The following is a 16,668-nucleotide window of genomic DNA, read 5'->3' on the forward strand; positions in this document are numbered from 1 at the left end:
ATGAAAAAAGCACAGATGAAATTGACTTAAAAGCACTGAGGCTACTTGGGTTGGTGAAGGTTTGACAAAGTAGTGTGGATATTAAAAAAGAAAGAAAGAGGAATCTTTGATCATTGAATGTGCTAGAATTACCCTCTTGCTTTACATGAGAAACATCATAAAACCAAAAATCGAGGGTTTAAAAAAATGTGTTAAGTCAAACTTGGATGCTAAAAGAACTCTTTGGACTCCATTCTTAAAAGAAATATGGTTTTCCATTCAGCACCAAAAACAACCATAAGTGTAGTTTCTGGATTTTCTGCTAAACCAAGTGTGCTTGCAGCTTAGCACTTCAGCTGCCCAAATAAATTCAGAAAAAGCAGTACTAGAATGTAGAGAAGAGGGCAAACATGCCCATTCTGCTACTTTAAACCAGCAACATGATTCCCCAAGTGCACAGCACATTTCCACTGAATAACTCCTGATTTGTTTGTTTTTTTAAAAAGCCTGTTACAGAACTGTGGTGCATTCTGAAAATGTTAACATATAAAGCTTCTGTGGCATTTTCAAAGTATAAAATAAAATATTGAAACCAACCTAATGGTGTGTAAAACTGGCTTTTTTTAATGCTTCTTGGGAACGCAAACCTGTCTGTGAAATGGTTTATCCCTTTATAAACACAAAAGGAGGGAGAAGACTTGTCCCTTCTCAGCTTGGCTTCCTATCCTGTTGGAATCTCCATCTGTATTCCTTTCACTCCTTCCGGGTTCACTGTATAACAGCAAGCAGACTGAGGCAAATGGGGAGCAAAAATCACCCTCATTGTCCGTAATGGGCTTCCAGGGGATCCATCTTCAGCAGGCTGCGCTAGTCGGTTTGTACGGCTTACCATCAACCTCATCAGCAGCTGGTTGGACCAGGTGATTCCAAGTGCTGGGACGACATTCTTGCCAGCAGAGCTGAAATATAGTGTTTAGTGGATGCTGAGTTATTTAATTTTTATCCCACACCAGTCTAGGAATTCAAAGTGACTCTACACCTCCATTTTAGCCTCCCCCACATACGACCCTATAAAGTAGGTTAGGCCAAGCAGGCATTATTGGCCCCAAGTTGAACAGAGAGCTTCACAGCTGAGCATAGATTTGAACCCAGGTTTCACTAGCCCGTGTCTGACACTGCTTATGGCAGTCCAGCAGGATTCTCATTAGGACAAAGTTTAAATAACTAATTTAACTGGGGGGGGGGGGGAGAAGAAGAGTTTGGATTTATATCCCTTTTTCTCTCCTGTAGAAGATTCAAAGGAGCTTACAATTCCTTTCTTTCCTGCTTTTCTCTACATTTTGAGTCTCAAAGCAGCTTACAATCACTTTCCTTCCCCTCCCCACAACTGACATCTTTGTGAGGTAAGTGGGGTTGAGAGAGTTCTGAGAGAACTGACTGGCCCAAGGTCATCCCAAAGGCTTCATGTGGAGGAGCGGGGAATCAAAACCCGGTTCTCCAGATTAGAACCTGCAGCTCTTAACCACTGTACCAACCTGGCTCTCAAGGGCTATTTCAATGGAACAGAAACAGCTTAAAACTCACATTTCCCTTTGAATAGGGTTTGCACCCTGCACTGACACTCAGAAACAGCATCTCCTGTTCTACTCACCAAGGACTGCTGGGATCACCACTGGCGCCTTCGCCCATTGTATCAGTCACCTGGGTTATAAAAGAGACGGTAGGTATAGAAGCCCACTTTTTCCCACAAGGAAGTGATCGAGAAGAAGATACTCATGGGAGGTGGTGAAGTGATTATGGATCAAGGGAGCAGAAAGAACCATAGAGTTGGAAGAGACCCCAAGAGCCATCGAGTCAAGGGGCACCTGGTGGGCCCGCAGCAGGCTACTTTCGGCCTGCCCCCCCTCCATTGGAGCCCGCACCTACTCGAGCGAGGCAGGCACAGCCTCCAATAGAGGTGGGTGACCCCCAACTGCCTGCCGTGGGCCCAGCAGCTGCTCCCCACCGCCCCCCGGCCCAGCTCAACCTTCATCAGCAGCCGCCTGCCTCCCTGATGCCTCATCTTTGGCCTTTTCCTCTGTGGGGCCAGGCCGAGGGGTGCACAGTGGAGAGGTGACTCTAGCAGGTGACGCCCCTGCTAAGAATATATTGATGACAAGCATACCCAGCCAAAATTTTCAAACCCAGCTCGGGAATAGTGGTGGCACACAGAGGAGCTGCAGGAGGTGATTTGGCCAGAAGCTCCCCACTGATTCCTACTTCTCTGTGCCTTTCATGGGCAGAAGGAACACAGCTATAAATCATGCCTCTGTTGTGGGAAAGAAAGCATGGCTAACTACTAGGCGATCATCTCCCTTTCTGGAACTTCAGTGAACATCTTCCAAGTGCAAGATTCAAATCTTGTAGCACCTTAAAGACCAATAAGATTTCCAGAGTATAAGCTTTCCAGATTCAAAGCTCCCTTTGTCAGATACTTTCAAAAGTTTATACCCTGAAGAAGAGAGAAGAGTTTGGATTTATACCCCATCATTCTCTCCTGTAAGGAGACTCAAGGTGATTTACAAGCTCCTTTCCCTTCCTCTTCCCACAACAGACACCTTGTGAGATAGGTGGGGCTGAGAGAGTTCCGAAGAACTGGGACTAGCCCAAGGTCGCCCAGCAGGAATGCAGAAGTGCGGGAACATCTGGTTCACCAGATAAGCCTCTGCCATTCAGGTGGAGGAGTGGAGAATCAAACCCGGTTCTCCAGATTAGAATCCACCTGGTCTTAACCACTACAGCACGCTGGCTCTCTCAGTAAGTGAAGACCAAGATGTTCCCCCTTCTTACCTGATTAATGCACACTACCGGGGTCCGGAACGCGCTGCTTAACCGAAGAAGTTTTGCTCCGAATGTCTGCAAGTACTTGGCCTTGAGGACGGAGTCCTTAGCTGCAAACTCGCACCGGAATAAGGCAGCAATGGAATCGACGACAATCAGGCGCACCATGCCTCGCGCAAGCAATGCGTTAATCTTTTTTGCAATGCACTCGTGGAAAGTCTCCTGCAATAACCAGGAAGATTCAGGCGGCAGAATGAGGAAGAACTATAAAATTCTTAGAGAATGTTCTATAGCTTCCTGAGAGAGAATTACAGGCAGTAGCGTGGCGGCGGGGGGGGGGGGGGTTTCGTGTGCAAGCTGAGCATGTGGCTCTAGGTACCTGTTGAAGCCACAGTTTGGCTGTTGAAGATGCTTCTAATGCTAGCACAAGATCACAGGCGGATTGTCAACCCAGCATGCTGCGAGTTAATGGGCTCATACAAGGATTAAACTGAACGTTAAATACCTCTTTGTCTCATTTGAAGAAGAAGAGTTTGGCTTTATACCCCACTCTTCCCTCCTACAAGGAGACTCAAGGTGGCTTACAAGCTCCTTTCCCTTCCTCTCCCCACAACAGACACCTTGTGAGGCAGGTGGGGCTGAGAGAGTTCCTGAGAGAACTGTGACTAGAACTGTGACTGAGCCCTTCGGGGGAGGGCGGTTTATAAATATAATAAATAATAATAATAATAATAATAAATAATAGATCAAGGTCACCCAGCAGGAATGTCGGAGTGCGGAAACACATCTGGCTCACCAGATAAGCCTCTGCCACTCAGGTGGAGTAGGGAATCAAACCCGGTTCTCCAGATTAGAATCCACATGCACTACATCACCTTGGCTCTCAAATTGGCTGAAGCCAATTTTAAGACAGCTGGGAATTCGAGAAGTGGAGACCCACAAGAGTCACATGGGGGTCCCGTCCTCCTCTCAGCTAACCCACCAATCCACCATGAGGATCACACACACACCCCCGTGTGGGAAGGTATAATGGTGGTCCCCGTTCTCCCCCTTTCCCCACCTTCCTACAGCACTGCTGCCTCTACCAGTCTCACAGGGTGGGGGCAGCAGTTGCCCATCACTGACGGTACAGGCCAGTGGCTCCATGTCCCCACAGTTGTGGCTCCAAGCCTCTACCTCCATATGACTCCCTTCCCCCAATTATCACCACTGCTGAGACTTTGATTGCTCTTGGTCTCTGCCATGGCAAAGAAGGTAGATGCGTTGTCTGAGTGAACAAAGACCACTGTCTTGTTTTGGGGAGATTTCAACTCTTCCCCCCCCTCCCCCGCCGGTATATGTTTTCAGATTTTCTACAAATCTTGGGAAAATCCCCCAAATTTGCAGAACTACCTGTTTTCGGTCAGCATGGCCCCAATCTGCAGATTTACCTATCCACAGATATGGTCACACTTCACCATTGGAATATATGATCCCATCGCCCAAAAGCTATTCAAAAGGGAAGTCTAGCAGCATTCATATAATTCCATATATAAGACAATCTACTTCAAAGCAGCATTGCCAACAACTGGCATCGTTTGTTTAAAAAAAACAAAACGCAAAACAGATGCAAGCAAGTCTAGAGAAGAAGGCTGAGCGTAGCTGGAAAATTAAATTGATCTCTTCGTTGCGCTGATGGATGACAACATTGGAAACGCCGACGGGAAAACAGGACGGCTTTTGCAAAGCGATTGATTAAGCAAGGTCAATCTATCTTTCAATGCGGAATACAATCCGCGCTGCAGTTGGAAAGCAGCAGTTGTTTGTGTAGCCCAGAGGACTAAGGATACTTCTGTGGAATGTGACCCTGGGCCCCGAAACCCCACTTCACCAGCGCTGGATTCTGTCCATAACAAGCTTCCACGCATTTCTAACTATTACAGCTTGGAAACATACTTGGAAGCATTTTGCACAATCTATCCAAGTCACAAGGAAGTCATAGGAGCGAGGAGCAGTTCTGGAACCCACGGGCAGCCAACCTGTTCCCTGCCTTTTAAAGATTTCAGCAGCATGACCTGCACATTTTCTGTCTAGTACATTTTTATCCCACTGTTCCTCCAGGAGCGCGGGGTAGATCAGGTGCTCCTCTTTCCCCCGTGTTAGCTTCACAGCAATCCTGCAGGGTCAGCTAGACAGGGAGAGAGCGTGACTTCTCCAAAGTGAAGCAGCAAGCCTCAGAGAGGAGTGGGGATTTGAGAGAGAGAGCCTGTGCGTGCTTTAAAAACTGAGCCGCCACCAGTACACCTTGCCTTTATATAGATAGGTTTACATTAAGATGAAGAAGAGTTTGGATTTATACCCCTCCCCCTTCTCTCCTGTAAGGAGACTCAAGGGGGCTTACAATCTCCTTTCCCTTCCCTCCCCCCACAACAAACACCCTGTGAGGTGGATGGGGCTGAGAGAGTTCCAAATAGCTGTGACTAGTCCAGGAGTCTGCAACCTGCGGCTCTCCAGATGTTCATGGACTACAACTCCCATCAGCCCCTACCACCATGGCTAATTGGCCATGGTGGCAGTGGCTGATGGGAACTGTGGTCCAGGAACATCTGGAGAGCTGCAGGTTGCAGACTCCTGGACTAGCCCAAGGTCACCCAGGTGGCATGCAGGAGTGCAGAAACACATCTGGTAACCATTCCACCTGGACCTTCCAAGAGTCAGCTGGGTACTTACAATATCGGCCACGTGTTCCACAAAAATACAGTTTCCGAATTTTATCTTCTGTATGACGGGGTGAGGAACGTCACCTCTCAGCTGGGATTGGTGTTCAATCAGTTGCTGGAGGCGTCTGTGGGGGAAAGCGTCTTCCGTGCAAATGTAAACGGCACCTGCCATAGAGTGAAACTTTCCTTGCTGCAGTCCGTCTCGAAAAGACTGCCACCACCGTGGTTTTGAGGCACACCTGCAGAGAGTTTTCTCAACAGGTTCTTCTCCTCCCCACACCCCCAAATCTGTTCTGACTGCTGAGCAGAAGTAGCCAGACTGGAAGAGAGACTTTCATAGCGAAACCCTAAGCAAAGTTGTATACCGAAGTGAATGGGTGTAATTCTGCCTAGGATCACACTGTTAAAGCTTGTTTGCCCTTAAATACCTTAGGCCAGTGGTTCTCAACCTGTGGGTCACGACCCCTTTGGGGGTCGAATGACCCTTTCACAGGGGTCGCCTAAGACTCTCTGCATCAGTGTTCTCCATCTGTAAAATGGATAAATGGATGGGGTCACCACAACATGAGGAGCTGTATTAAAAGGTCACAGCATTAGGCAGGTTGAGAACCACTGCCCTAGGCACTAAGACCAGGGCTGTGTGAACACAGAAATAATGGAAAACACAGAAAAATCACGAACTGAGATCTAAGATGCAGGATTTATTTTAGAGGGGGGGGGGATGCAAATTTGCCTAGTTTAGACTCCTCATAAAACTTTTCTCTGTATCCAGATTTTAAGAGTGTAAAATGGTAACTTTTTTCCTAGTGCAAAAATACACACAGCCTTGATTAAGCCTTCCATCGCTGATTGATTTCTACCCTCCTCTTCTCCCTGGTGGGGCACAAGGCAGTTTACAAACCATTTTTTCCTCACAAAAACAATTTTGTTAGGTAAGTTAAGCTGGGAGCAGGTGACTGGCCTGAGATCACCCAATCAGCTTCCATGGCAGAGTAGGGATTCAAACCTAGATCTCCCAACACTTTGCCCACTGCAACATAATGGTTCTTAAGAAGAAGGAGGAGTTTGGATTTATCCCCTCCCCTTCTCTCCTGTAAAGAGACTCAAGGTGGCTTACAAGCTCCTGTCCCTTCCTCTCCCCACAACAGACAACTTGTGAGGTAGGTGGGGCTGAGAGAGTTCCAAAGAACTGTGACTAGCCCAAGGTCACCCAGCAGGCTTCATGTGGAGAAGTGGAGAAACACATCTGGTTCACCAGATAAGCCTCTGCCACTCAGATGGAGAAGTGGGGGATCAAACCCGGTTCTCCAGATTAGAGTCCACCTGCTCTTAACCACTACATCAGATCTTGAGCCTCAACATCTGGCAACGACACAATCAAAGGAACCTTTCTTACCACATTCCAGTCCACCGTATTCGTACGGGTATTGCACAGAAAGGCAGAGCTGCAAGCCAATTTGGGTCTTCCCAGCCGAGCTCTCGCCAGCAATTTCAGTAATCCCCGTCAGCGGAATGCCGCCTCTTAGCAAACCATCCAGAACGCGGCAGCCCAGGCTCAGCTTCTGGCGTTGGGAAGTTGGGCTTTCATCTTGGAAGAGCTGCAACGCTAAAGGGCAGATTTAGAAGAGAGGAAGGGCAAATGCAGCATTGACTGCTGACCTGACAGGAAGCCCTGCAAAGAGCTACCACACCTGTTTTGACAGGAAGGAAATGCCAGTCAATGACCCCAGCACCCTTTTTGGTAGGCAGCTTTACCAGCTACAAATGAGACCAGGGGACACCGGGCTGGGATGGGGAGACACAGGGACCTGCTGGGAGAAGATCCACTTCCACGAACGCACTCAAGCTCCTGGTTCATACAATCCAACCCTATATATCAGTGATGGCAAACCTTTTCGAGACCGAGGGCCCAAACTGCAACCCAAAACCCACTTATTTATCGCAAAGTGCCAATGCGGCAATTTAACCTGAATAACCCCCTTGAGCAGGGGCCAGCCTCTCTGCGCCTCTCTAGCATCTCTGCCGCCTCTGCCCCTCCCCTCCGGGCAGCAGCCACCTGGAGCACAGGCACCAGGCCCGCCAGCCGAGTCCTCCCTGTTTGCTGAGGTGCACGCACATCAAGTCCAGCAGCCCAGGCCAGCCTAGATGTGGAAAGGGGAAATCACCCCCCACATCTAGGCTGGCCTGGGCCACTGAACTTGATGTGTGTGCACCTCAGCAAGCAGGGAGGACTCAGCTGGCGGGCCTGGTGCCTGTGCTCCACACGACGAACTCTGTGCACGCGTGCTCACAGAGAGGGCTCTGAGTGTCACCTCTGGCACCCGTGCCATAGGTTCGCCACCACTGCTATATATACTCTGTTTCACACAAAGATATTAGTTCAGTCAATTGAGCTGCCGCAGTGGAGAAAATTGTATGTTTCTGCATTACAATATAGTCCCGAACAAATGTGAGAATTGTCATTCATTTTTACACACTGCCTTTGTCAAAACCATTATTTTGTGCATTGCTGAACATGGTACTTTGATACAAGAGCATTTATGCCAAAATGATTTTTTACTTTCTAATGGATGGGGGGAGTAGGACTAGATAGGCACTAGGACCCAAGCATTCTACAACAAAGAAGGTCCAACATGCTTCATTCTGGGCCAGAGGATCATACAATGTACTAACATCTTCAGTGGGATCCAATAGTTATATTCCCTCTCTGTTATCAGATCACTTTATTTCAGAATGGTATACTTTGATCTTTAGAAAGGTTGAAACTATTGGTTTCCCTTTGGAAACTCTCAAAGGTGGAAGCCTTCCGACTAGTTAAGAATAGGCTCTTGGATCTTGATTTTCATTATTTGACTCTTGCAGCCAAGACAACCTGCTCCCTGACTACATTATTAATCCCATGCGAGCGTGGAATTATGGCAACATATCTTCGTCTGCTGATTAATCCCACCCAGAGGAGAGCCGTGGCTACTGCAAGATGTAATGTGTTGCCCTCAGCTCTTCTGGAGGGAAGATTTAAGAATATAGAACGTTCTAAAGGGGTTTGTCCTTGTGATCTGGTTACGGTTGAAACACTTGACCATTCTCTGTTTGTATGCCCTAAATATGATAAGATACGCATGAAATACACGAATACCATTTTCTTGCAATGTTCTCAGTGGCAAGAGTGTTACAAGATACCCAACCTCCTGAACAGCTCTGATGTGCTCTTTTGTGAGACTGTTGCAAATTTTATACTGGAAATTAGTAATTTTAACTGTGTTTTTAAATCTTGTTTAACTTTGAAATTTTGTCCTGTTTTGTATTTCAATAAAGGCTTGTTGTTGTTACTAACATCTTCATGTGAAACAGAGTATAACTTTGTAGCCAAGATCTGGGGACTTCTACTTGAAGATAATTATTCTGAGATATCCACAGCAGCATCTGCAACCCAACAAATCCCAGGTTGTTAGAACTGCTCTCCTCTCCATTCAGGATAGATTGAGAGGAGGAAACCCAAGTACCTGCTGTAGCTGGGGCACACAATCATCAAACATTTCCCATGATATGCACCAGTGGCTTTCGGTTATTAAAGAAATCTCTTCTTCAATATTTATGAAAATATCGCTATTGGTACCGATTCCAGAATAACAATAACACACGCAGGGAATTCAGAAGTGATCCAGCAGCATGTCAAGCCCGAGTTATGCAGATCAATGGGGACTCTAGGACAATATAGGACTGTCTTTATTGACAGACATCGGTAAAGGCAAAGAAGCCAGTTCTAAATAACTGACTTTGGGGACAGTCTTTTATCCGCCAAGGTTCCCCCTTCGAACCTTTCACACCCCACATCAAAGGCAAAGTAAAATAAGACAGGAATGTTTCGATCATTAGGGTTAGGTTAGTAAAGTACAACATCAAGGCCGGAGTAAAGAGGAACCAGCACTTGGGCACTTAGAAGAAGAAGAGTTTGGATTTATATCCCCCCTTTCTCTTTTGTAGGAGACTCAAAGGGGCTGACAATCTCTCCACCCTTCCCCTCTTTATGAAGCACCCATGTGCGATGGAACGGTGGGGCCGACAGAGCTCAGAAAAAGCTGCTTATTGGCTAACCCAAAGGTCCACTTGCGCAGCTGGCGTGTGGTGGAGTGCACAGGCTAATCGGAATTCCCCAGATAAACCTCCACAGCTCAAGCGGCAGAGCGGGGAATCAAACCCGGTTCCTCCAGATTGGAATGCACCTGTTCTTAGCCACTATGCCGTTGCAGATCCATAGATTGTTACATGTTGCAAATCAAAGGAATGTGGGAAACTGAAAGTAGAGGAGAGACAGGAGGCCCGTCAACATAACAGAACACAGGTCCGCTTTGATTAATCTGGAAGACCGCTACAACTTACAGCACCATTTTCTTGCCACGGCTTCAGAAACCAGTCTGTTCTTTCAACCAGTTCCTGCAGGCCATCATAGATTGTTCTCTCTCTATTTATGTCATTTCCCATCATCTTTTTACTGACAGTCAAAGTTGGTTACAAAATGCTAGCCAAAAAAAATCAATCAGACAGTAGAAGCTAACCAATGAACAATGCCAGGATTACTAAATTAGAAAACAATACAAGCAGAAAGCCGGCTAAAGAATGGCATATACCATAATGCAGTGAATGTACAGGCAGTACCCCCAATTTACAATGATAATCTGAGCCCCTGCTTCACACTAAGATTTTTACCTTAGCTTTCAATCCTCTTCAAACGAAGATAAATACTTTCTACTATATAAGCAAATCAGAACCTGAGAAGAAGTGATTCCTTCTCTCAAGGTAACTGACAGTGTAATCCTAAACGGAGATGAAGCCAATGGGCTTAGGATGGGTGTAATTCTACACAGGGTTAGGATGTGGATAACCAACAGATCATGCTAGGCCAAGCGTCTCCAATCTAAGCCTCTTGCCACAAAAGTTCCACTGAAAACCTACACAGATTTTTGTTTTCAAGCCTAGTGAAATCAAAATTCCACCAACATCCCTCTCCACCAAACAGTGATTGATCAAAGTATATCTTTTTCCCCAGACAAGGTAATTCTTACCTGTAAGGCCTGAGTACTTCCTCAAGGCACCAGAAACGGCTCTCAGTAGGTATTGCACATCTATACAGGACAGTTTGGTCAACCTTTGTAAATCTGCTCCTGAAAGATTCAACACGTCTTTGATGGATCTTAGGTTAGCTGGAATGAGAAAAGTGATTAAATGTAAGCAGTTTCATTGCCTTCCCCATATATAAAATGACTGGTAGCCAAAGGAAGTTGTTGCATTTATTTCTTGGTAGATGCAGACCTGATTCCGAGTATTTCAGCTTAAGCTGTGGTCTCGTTTTAGGCATGATTTACTGAAGAGGTGCCACTAATTTTCACAGAACTTATACTTGAAGAAGGACACAAAAGGGTTGTAAGTCAGTGCAATCTGAAGCATTTATGTCCTTCTATGCCTATTGACTTCAATAGATTTAGAATGGTATGACCCTGCTTGGGATCATATTAAACTGCAATATTAAGAACATCTTGCAGAGAATAAGCCATATTGATACTAACTTGGGTGGTGCAAACTAGCTCGATCTTGTCAGATCTTGGAAGCTAAGCAGGGTTGCCCCTGGTTGGTTAGTACTTAGATGAGAGATTGCTATGCAAATGCACTCAGTGATAAATTGCCTCTGAAGTCCCTTGCCTTTAAAACTCTACTGGGTTGCCCTAAGTCAGTGATGACGAACCTATGGCACTCTAGATGTTCGTGGACTACAATTCCCATCAGCCCCTGCCAGCATGGCCAATTGGCTGATGGGAATTGTAGTCCATGAACATCTGGAGTGCCATAGGTTTGCCACCACTGCCCTAAGTCAATTGCGACGTGATGGCAAAAAGCCAACAAGCCCCACTGAACACACCTGAACCAAACTCCAAGTAGACCTGCTTAGAACTGCTTTTTTCATCAATTAACTGCCTCCTTCACTGGGATTAGGCAGACCTGACTTTGCCTAGAAGTCAACAGCTGGCAACTCTCTGCTCCTGTATTAAAGAAAAGCCTTAGAAAGGCATGGGATTTATTTTTCAGTAAACATAACCAGACTGGAAAGGTAAATGAACATTTAGAACAGGGGTCTTCAAACTATGGCCCTCCAGATGTTCATAGACTACAATTCCCATGAGTCCTACCACTTGGCCATGTGGCAGGGGCTGATGGGAATTGTAATCCATGAACATCTGGAGGGCCATAATGTGAAGACCCCTGATTTAGAAAGTAGCTTAGTTGCCAACTCTGGGCTGGCAAATTCCTGAAGCTGGGGAGGGGGGGTGAAGTTTGGGGAGTGGCCTCAGTGGGGAATAGTGCCATACAGTCCACCTTTTGAAGCAGCCATTTTCTACAGAGGAACGGATCTCTGTAATTTGGAGACAAGTTATAATTCTGGATGATGTCCAACCCTGCCGGAGACTAGCAACCATAAATTACTGCAGCCTACCCAGCTGTGAACTCTGCGGATGGCTTCCCCCAGCCAAACGAGAACATAGCAAAACTCAAGTCTAGAACTCTAATCTACGATCACAAAGTGTGGAAATATGAAGAAGAGTTTGGATTAATACCCCACCTTTCTCTCCTGTAAGGAAGCTCCAGGTGGCTTCCAAGCTCCTTTCCCTTCCTCTCCCCACAACAGACACCTTCTGAGGTAAGTGGAGCGGAGAGAGTTCCTGTGACTAGCCCGAGGTCACCCAGCAGGAATGCAGGAGTGCAGAAACACATCTGGCTCACCAGATAAGCCTCAGCCATTCAGGTGGAGTAGTGGATAATCAAAGCCGGTTCTCCAGGTTAGAATCCACCTGGTCTTCACCACTGCACCAAGAGATGAGTTACCTTTTTTAACCGCTGCAATCACTCTGGGGTTCACATCGAGCTGATCCCAGTCCATTTCTTGAAAAGCACTGTGCCACACAATGACCTGCAATAGGGCAGACATAGCAAAGACAGATAAAGCATAGAGCCAAAGGACAACTGGCATAAGAACATAAGAACTAGCCTGCTGGATCAGACCAGAGTCCATCTAGTCCGGCACTCTGCTACTCGCAGTGGCCCACCAGGTGCCTTTGGGAGCTCACCTGCAGGAGGTGAAAGCAATGGCCTTCTGCTGCTGCTGCTCCCGAGCACCTGGTCTGCTAAGGCATTTGCAATCTCAGATCCAGGAGGATCAAGATTGGTAGCCAGAGATCGACTTCTCCTCCATCAATCTGTCCAAGCCCTTTTTAAAGCTATCCAGCCGAGGAGACTGGCCCTTTCAGTTAGTGGGAAAGTTTTTAATGGGTTGCACAGGGCTGTTGTGATCAAACCAACTCCTAGAAGCATCTCAGGAACTGTTCAGCTTGGACTTGGCCAGCACCAATGACATGTCACTTACAATCACCACCTGTGGTGCTCCAGTCTGAGCAGCCCTTCCACTTGCCCCTGAGCTGTTTTCATGACCCAATTTACCCCAATGAGGAGGCAAATTGTAAGCCACACTCCCTGATCTGAATGGATAATAGTCATTCTACCTGTCTTTTAAAAGTAAGTCTCTACTACTTTTTTTACCATGCCGCTGTAAGAGGAAATGTGCTGCTTGTACCTTTCCTACGATAACTCAGCAGTGAAAAGGGTTAGAGACTTACCTTTTTAAAAAAATGAAAGCTATGCACTAATAAATTGTTTCAATGGACTCTTGTAACATTACAGCAGTGATGGCGAACCTATGGCACAGGTGCCAGAGGTGACACTCGGAGCCCTCTCTGTGGGCACGTGCACACAGAGTTCATCAGGTGGGGGGCAGAAAATCACCCCCCCCCACACACACACATATATTTAGAATAGAATAGAATAGAATCTTTATTGGCCAAGTGTGATTGGACACACAAGGAATTTGTCTCCGGTGCATATGCTCTCAGTGTACATAAAAGAAAAAGAAAAAGAAAAAAGAAAAAAAAAGAAAAAGAAAAAAAAAGAAAAAAGAAAAAAAAGAAAAAGAAAAAGAAAAAGAAAAAAAATACATTTGTCAAGAATGTAGGTTGGCCTGGGCCACTGAGCACGACGTGTGCACACCGCGGTGAGCAGGGAGGACTTGGCTGGCGGGCCTGGTGCCTGTGCTCCGGGTGGCTGCTGCCCGAGGGGGGGTCATGCAGAGGAAGCAGAGATGCTAGAGAGGCACAGAGCAGTGTGCGTGGGACTTGATGGAGGCTAGAGCAGGCTGGCCCTGCTCAAGCGAGTGGGGCGGAGGAAGAGGGAGCCAACCGGTTTTTTCTAAACTAAAACCTGAGCATTCAGGTTAAATTGCCAGGTTGGCACTTCACGATAAATAAGTGGGGTTTGGGTTGCAATTTGGGCACTCGGTCTCGAAAAGGTTCACCATCACTGCATTACAGTAATCTAACAATGCCCATTTTTAAGGCAGAAAAAGCCCTCTAGTGTGTACATGGGAAATGGCAGCCAGAAGAGGCAAGGAAAATGATGGGTAACCAAGGAGGCTGATAAAAATTCCCTAATATCAGAACGAATAACCAAGGGTTGCATGCGATAAATTAACAAAGCTTTAATACATTCTTTTGTGTGTGTTAAGGGCTGTTAAATTGCTTTTAACTTACAGCAACCTATAAATGTCCTCCAAAAACGTCCGATTGTTAACATCCTAGCTCAGGTCTTGCAAACTGAGGGCTGTGACTTTGTTACTGAGTTGATCCATTTCATGTTGGGTCTTTCTCTTTTCCTAGCATTATTGTCTTTTCCACTGAATCTTGTCTTCTCATAATGTGACCAAAGTACAGTAGCCTCATTTTAGCTTCCAGGGAGAATATGGGCTTCATTTGTTCTAGAACTCACTAACTTGTCTTTTTGTGGTTCATAAATACCCATTAAAATTCTCCTTCGCATTTAAAGGAATCAACTTTCATCCTGTCAGCTTTCTTCATTGTCCAAAGTTCGCACTGTATACAGTAATGCGGACTACTATGGCATGAATTATCTTGCTCTTGGTCACCACTGACACATCATTACACTTAAGAATGTTTCCTAGTAGAATCATAGAGTAGGAAGAGGCCACAAGGGCCATCTAGTCCAAATGCGTGGCATGCAGGAATACACAATCAAGGCACTCCTGACAGATGGGCCATCCAGTGTCTGTTTAAAAACCTCCAAAGGAAGAGACTCCACCACCCTCTGAGGCAGTGTATTCCACTGATAACAGCCCGTACTGTCAGGAAGTTCTTCTTTATGTATAAGTGGAATCTCTTTTCCTGTACCTTGAATCCATTACTCCTGGTCCTGGTCTCTGTAGCAGCAGCAAACAAGTTTGCTTCCTCTTCAACGTGACATCCCTTCAACTATCTACACAAGGCTATCATGTTACCCCTTAACATTCGCTTCTCCCGGCTAAATATACCCAGCTCCCTACGTCTCTCTCCCTAGGACACAGATTCCAGACCTTTTACCATTTTGGTCACCTTCCTCTGAGCATGCTCCAGCTTGTCAATGTTCTTCTTAAATTCAGTGGTTGCCCTAGAGACTTTCGGACCTGTAGTGACTTCCAAGGTCAGAGGATTCCTTGGACCCCAATGCAGAATAGAGTGGTACTGTTACATCCCTCAATCTAGACACTATACTCCTATTGATGCATCACAGAATTACATTGGCTTTCTTGGCTGCCGTATCACTTCTGACTCACGTTGTTTTGTGGTCTACTAAGACTCCCAGATCCCTTTCACATGTACTGTTGTCCAGCCAAGTGTCACCCATCCTATAACTGTGCTTTTTTTGTGCCTAAGTGTAGCATCCAACATTTATCATTTTGTTAGTCTTGGTCCAGCTCTCTAATCTGTTCAGATCAGTTTGAATTCTGACCCTAGGGCATCCTAGGAGGGGTAAGATTAGGACATCCAAGAATTCTTTTTAGAGTGTAATTCCAAATATCCCAGTAAGCAAGAACAGAGTAAATCGTAGTTCCATGGTGTGTATATACACATAGAGGGAGGCTGTATTTTGCTTCCTGAAGCACCACCGTGTATACCTTTTTCCAGTGGCATAGCTAAGGAAAATGGAGCCCGGTGCAAAATCTGAGTTTCAACCCCCCCCACACACACACCCAGCAGTCGCTGTGATGCTGGAATCCACCCCCAAACAGCATCACTTTCAATAGTGTTTAAGCTAGAAAGCCCAGATTCTCCTTTTAAATCCACCTTAAAGGGAGAATCTGGGGTCCCCAGTTAAAACAACATTGAAAGTGATGCTGTTTTGGGGTGTATTCTCCCCCACCCTGAAATAACATCACTTTCAATTTTAAACTGGGGACCTCAGATTCTCCCTTTAAATCCATGCCAAAGGGGGTGGATTTAAAAGGCGAATCTGGGGAAATTTGGAGGGTGCCTGCTGTCAGGCATGAACTGTTAAGCTAGCAGCACCAAAATTTCAGGGTATCTTTAGGAGACTCTCCTGATGATATCACCCAGGTTTGGTGAAGTTTGGTTCATGGGGTCAAAAGTTATGGAGCCTCAAAGGTATAGCCCCCATCTATTAGCTCCCATTGGAAACAATGGGGGATGAGGGCACCCCTTTTGGGAGTCCATAACTTTGGACTCCCTGAACCAAAACTCACCTAACTTGGGTGATATCATCAGGAGAGTCTCCCGAAAAATCTCTGAAATTTTGGTGCTGCTAGCTAGCCTAAAAACTGCGCCCCCTGCAGGCCTAAAACTGAAAAAACACTTTAAAAATACCAAAAACCCACAAATGAACCTGCAAGTTTTGCGCACACACCCCCCCCCCACAAGGGACTGCCCGGTGCAACACGCACCCGTCCCCTTGTAGCTTCGCCTCTGCTTTTTTCCTTTATATCCAATCAGAAACCGCCATGCCCAGATCCCACCAGTGACACCCGCAGTTACCTTAATGTACTTTTTCCATCAAATTGCAATGAACGACTCAATCGCTTTCCCCAACACTCGCTCACAAGAATGGGCGGCATTGGCAGGAAATAACACCTCGCGTACCCAAATCAGCTTTCTAACAGAACAGCCATTAAACAAAAAGTTCCAAACCAGCAATTCGCAACCAAGGCATTTGGCTACGAATGACCTGGGCCCGCGCAACATGCTAGCCAATCACAGAACGCCGACAGGATCTCCTAGCCAAT

The 16,668-nt window shown here is 46.3% G+C and overlaps 1 protein-coding gene across 1 annotated transcript; it reads right to left on the reverse strand.

The window, feature by feature from the left end:
- Positions 1 to 278: 278 nt before the first annotated feature.
- On the reverse strand, positions 279 to 16,633 carry XRCC3 (X-ray repair cross complementing 3). Its single transcript, XM_048485568.1, has 8 exons — positions 16,421 to 16,633; positions 12,375 to 12,459; positions 10,562 to 10,699; positions 6,895 to 7,104; positions 5,509 to 5,663; positions 2,809 to 3,021; positions 1,631 to 1,680; positions 279 to 938 (listed from the first exon to the last, which is right to left on the reverse strand). Exons 2-8 carry the CDS (start codon positions 12,427 to 12,429, stop codon positions 701 to 703), a joined length of 1,059 nt encoding a protein of 352 aa, XP_048341525.1. The 5' UTR covers positions 12,430 to 12,459; positions 16,421 to 16,633; the 3' UTR covers positions 279 to 700.
- Positions 16,634 to 16,668: the final 35 nt, after the last annotated feature.

Source organism: Sphaerodactylus townsendi, linkage group LG02, assembly GCF_021028975.2.
Source record: "Sphaerodactylus townsendi isolate TG3544 linkage group LG02, MPM_Stown_v2.3, whole genome shotgun sequence".
Classification (NCBI taxonomy): Eukaryota; Metazoa; Chordata; class Lepidosauria; order Squamata; family Sphaerodactylidae; genus Sphaerodactylus; species Sphaerodactylus townsendi.

Coding starts and splice junctions, on each gene's coding strand:
- XRCC3 (XM_048485568.1), bottom strand. CDS start 12,429: ATGGACTGGGATCAGCTCGATGTGAACCCCAGAGTGATTGCAGCGGTT. Junction 5,664..6,894: donor ATACGGTGGACTGGAATGTG/GTAAGAAAGGTT, acceptor ACTCTATGGCAG/GTGCCGTTTACATTTGCACG. Junction 939..1,630: donor GGTGATCCCAGCAGTCCTTG/GTGAGTAGAACA, acceptor ACTATATTTCAG/CTCTGCTGGCAAGAATGTCG.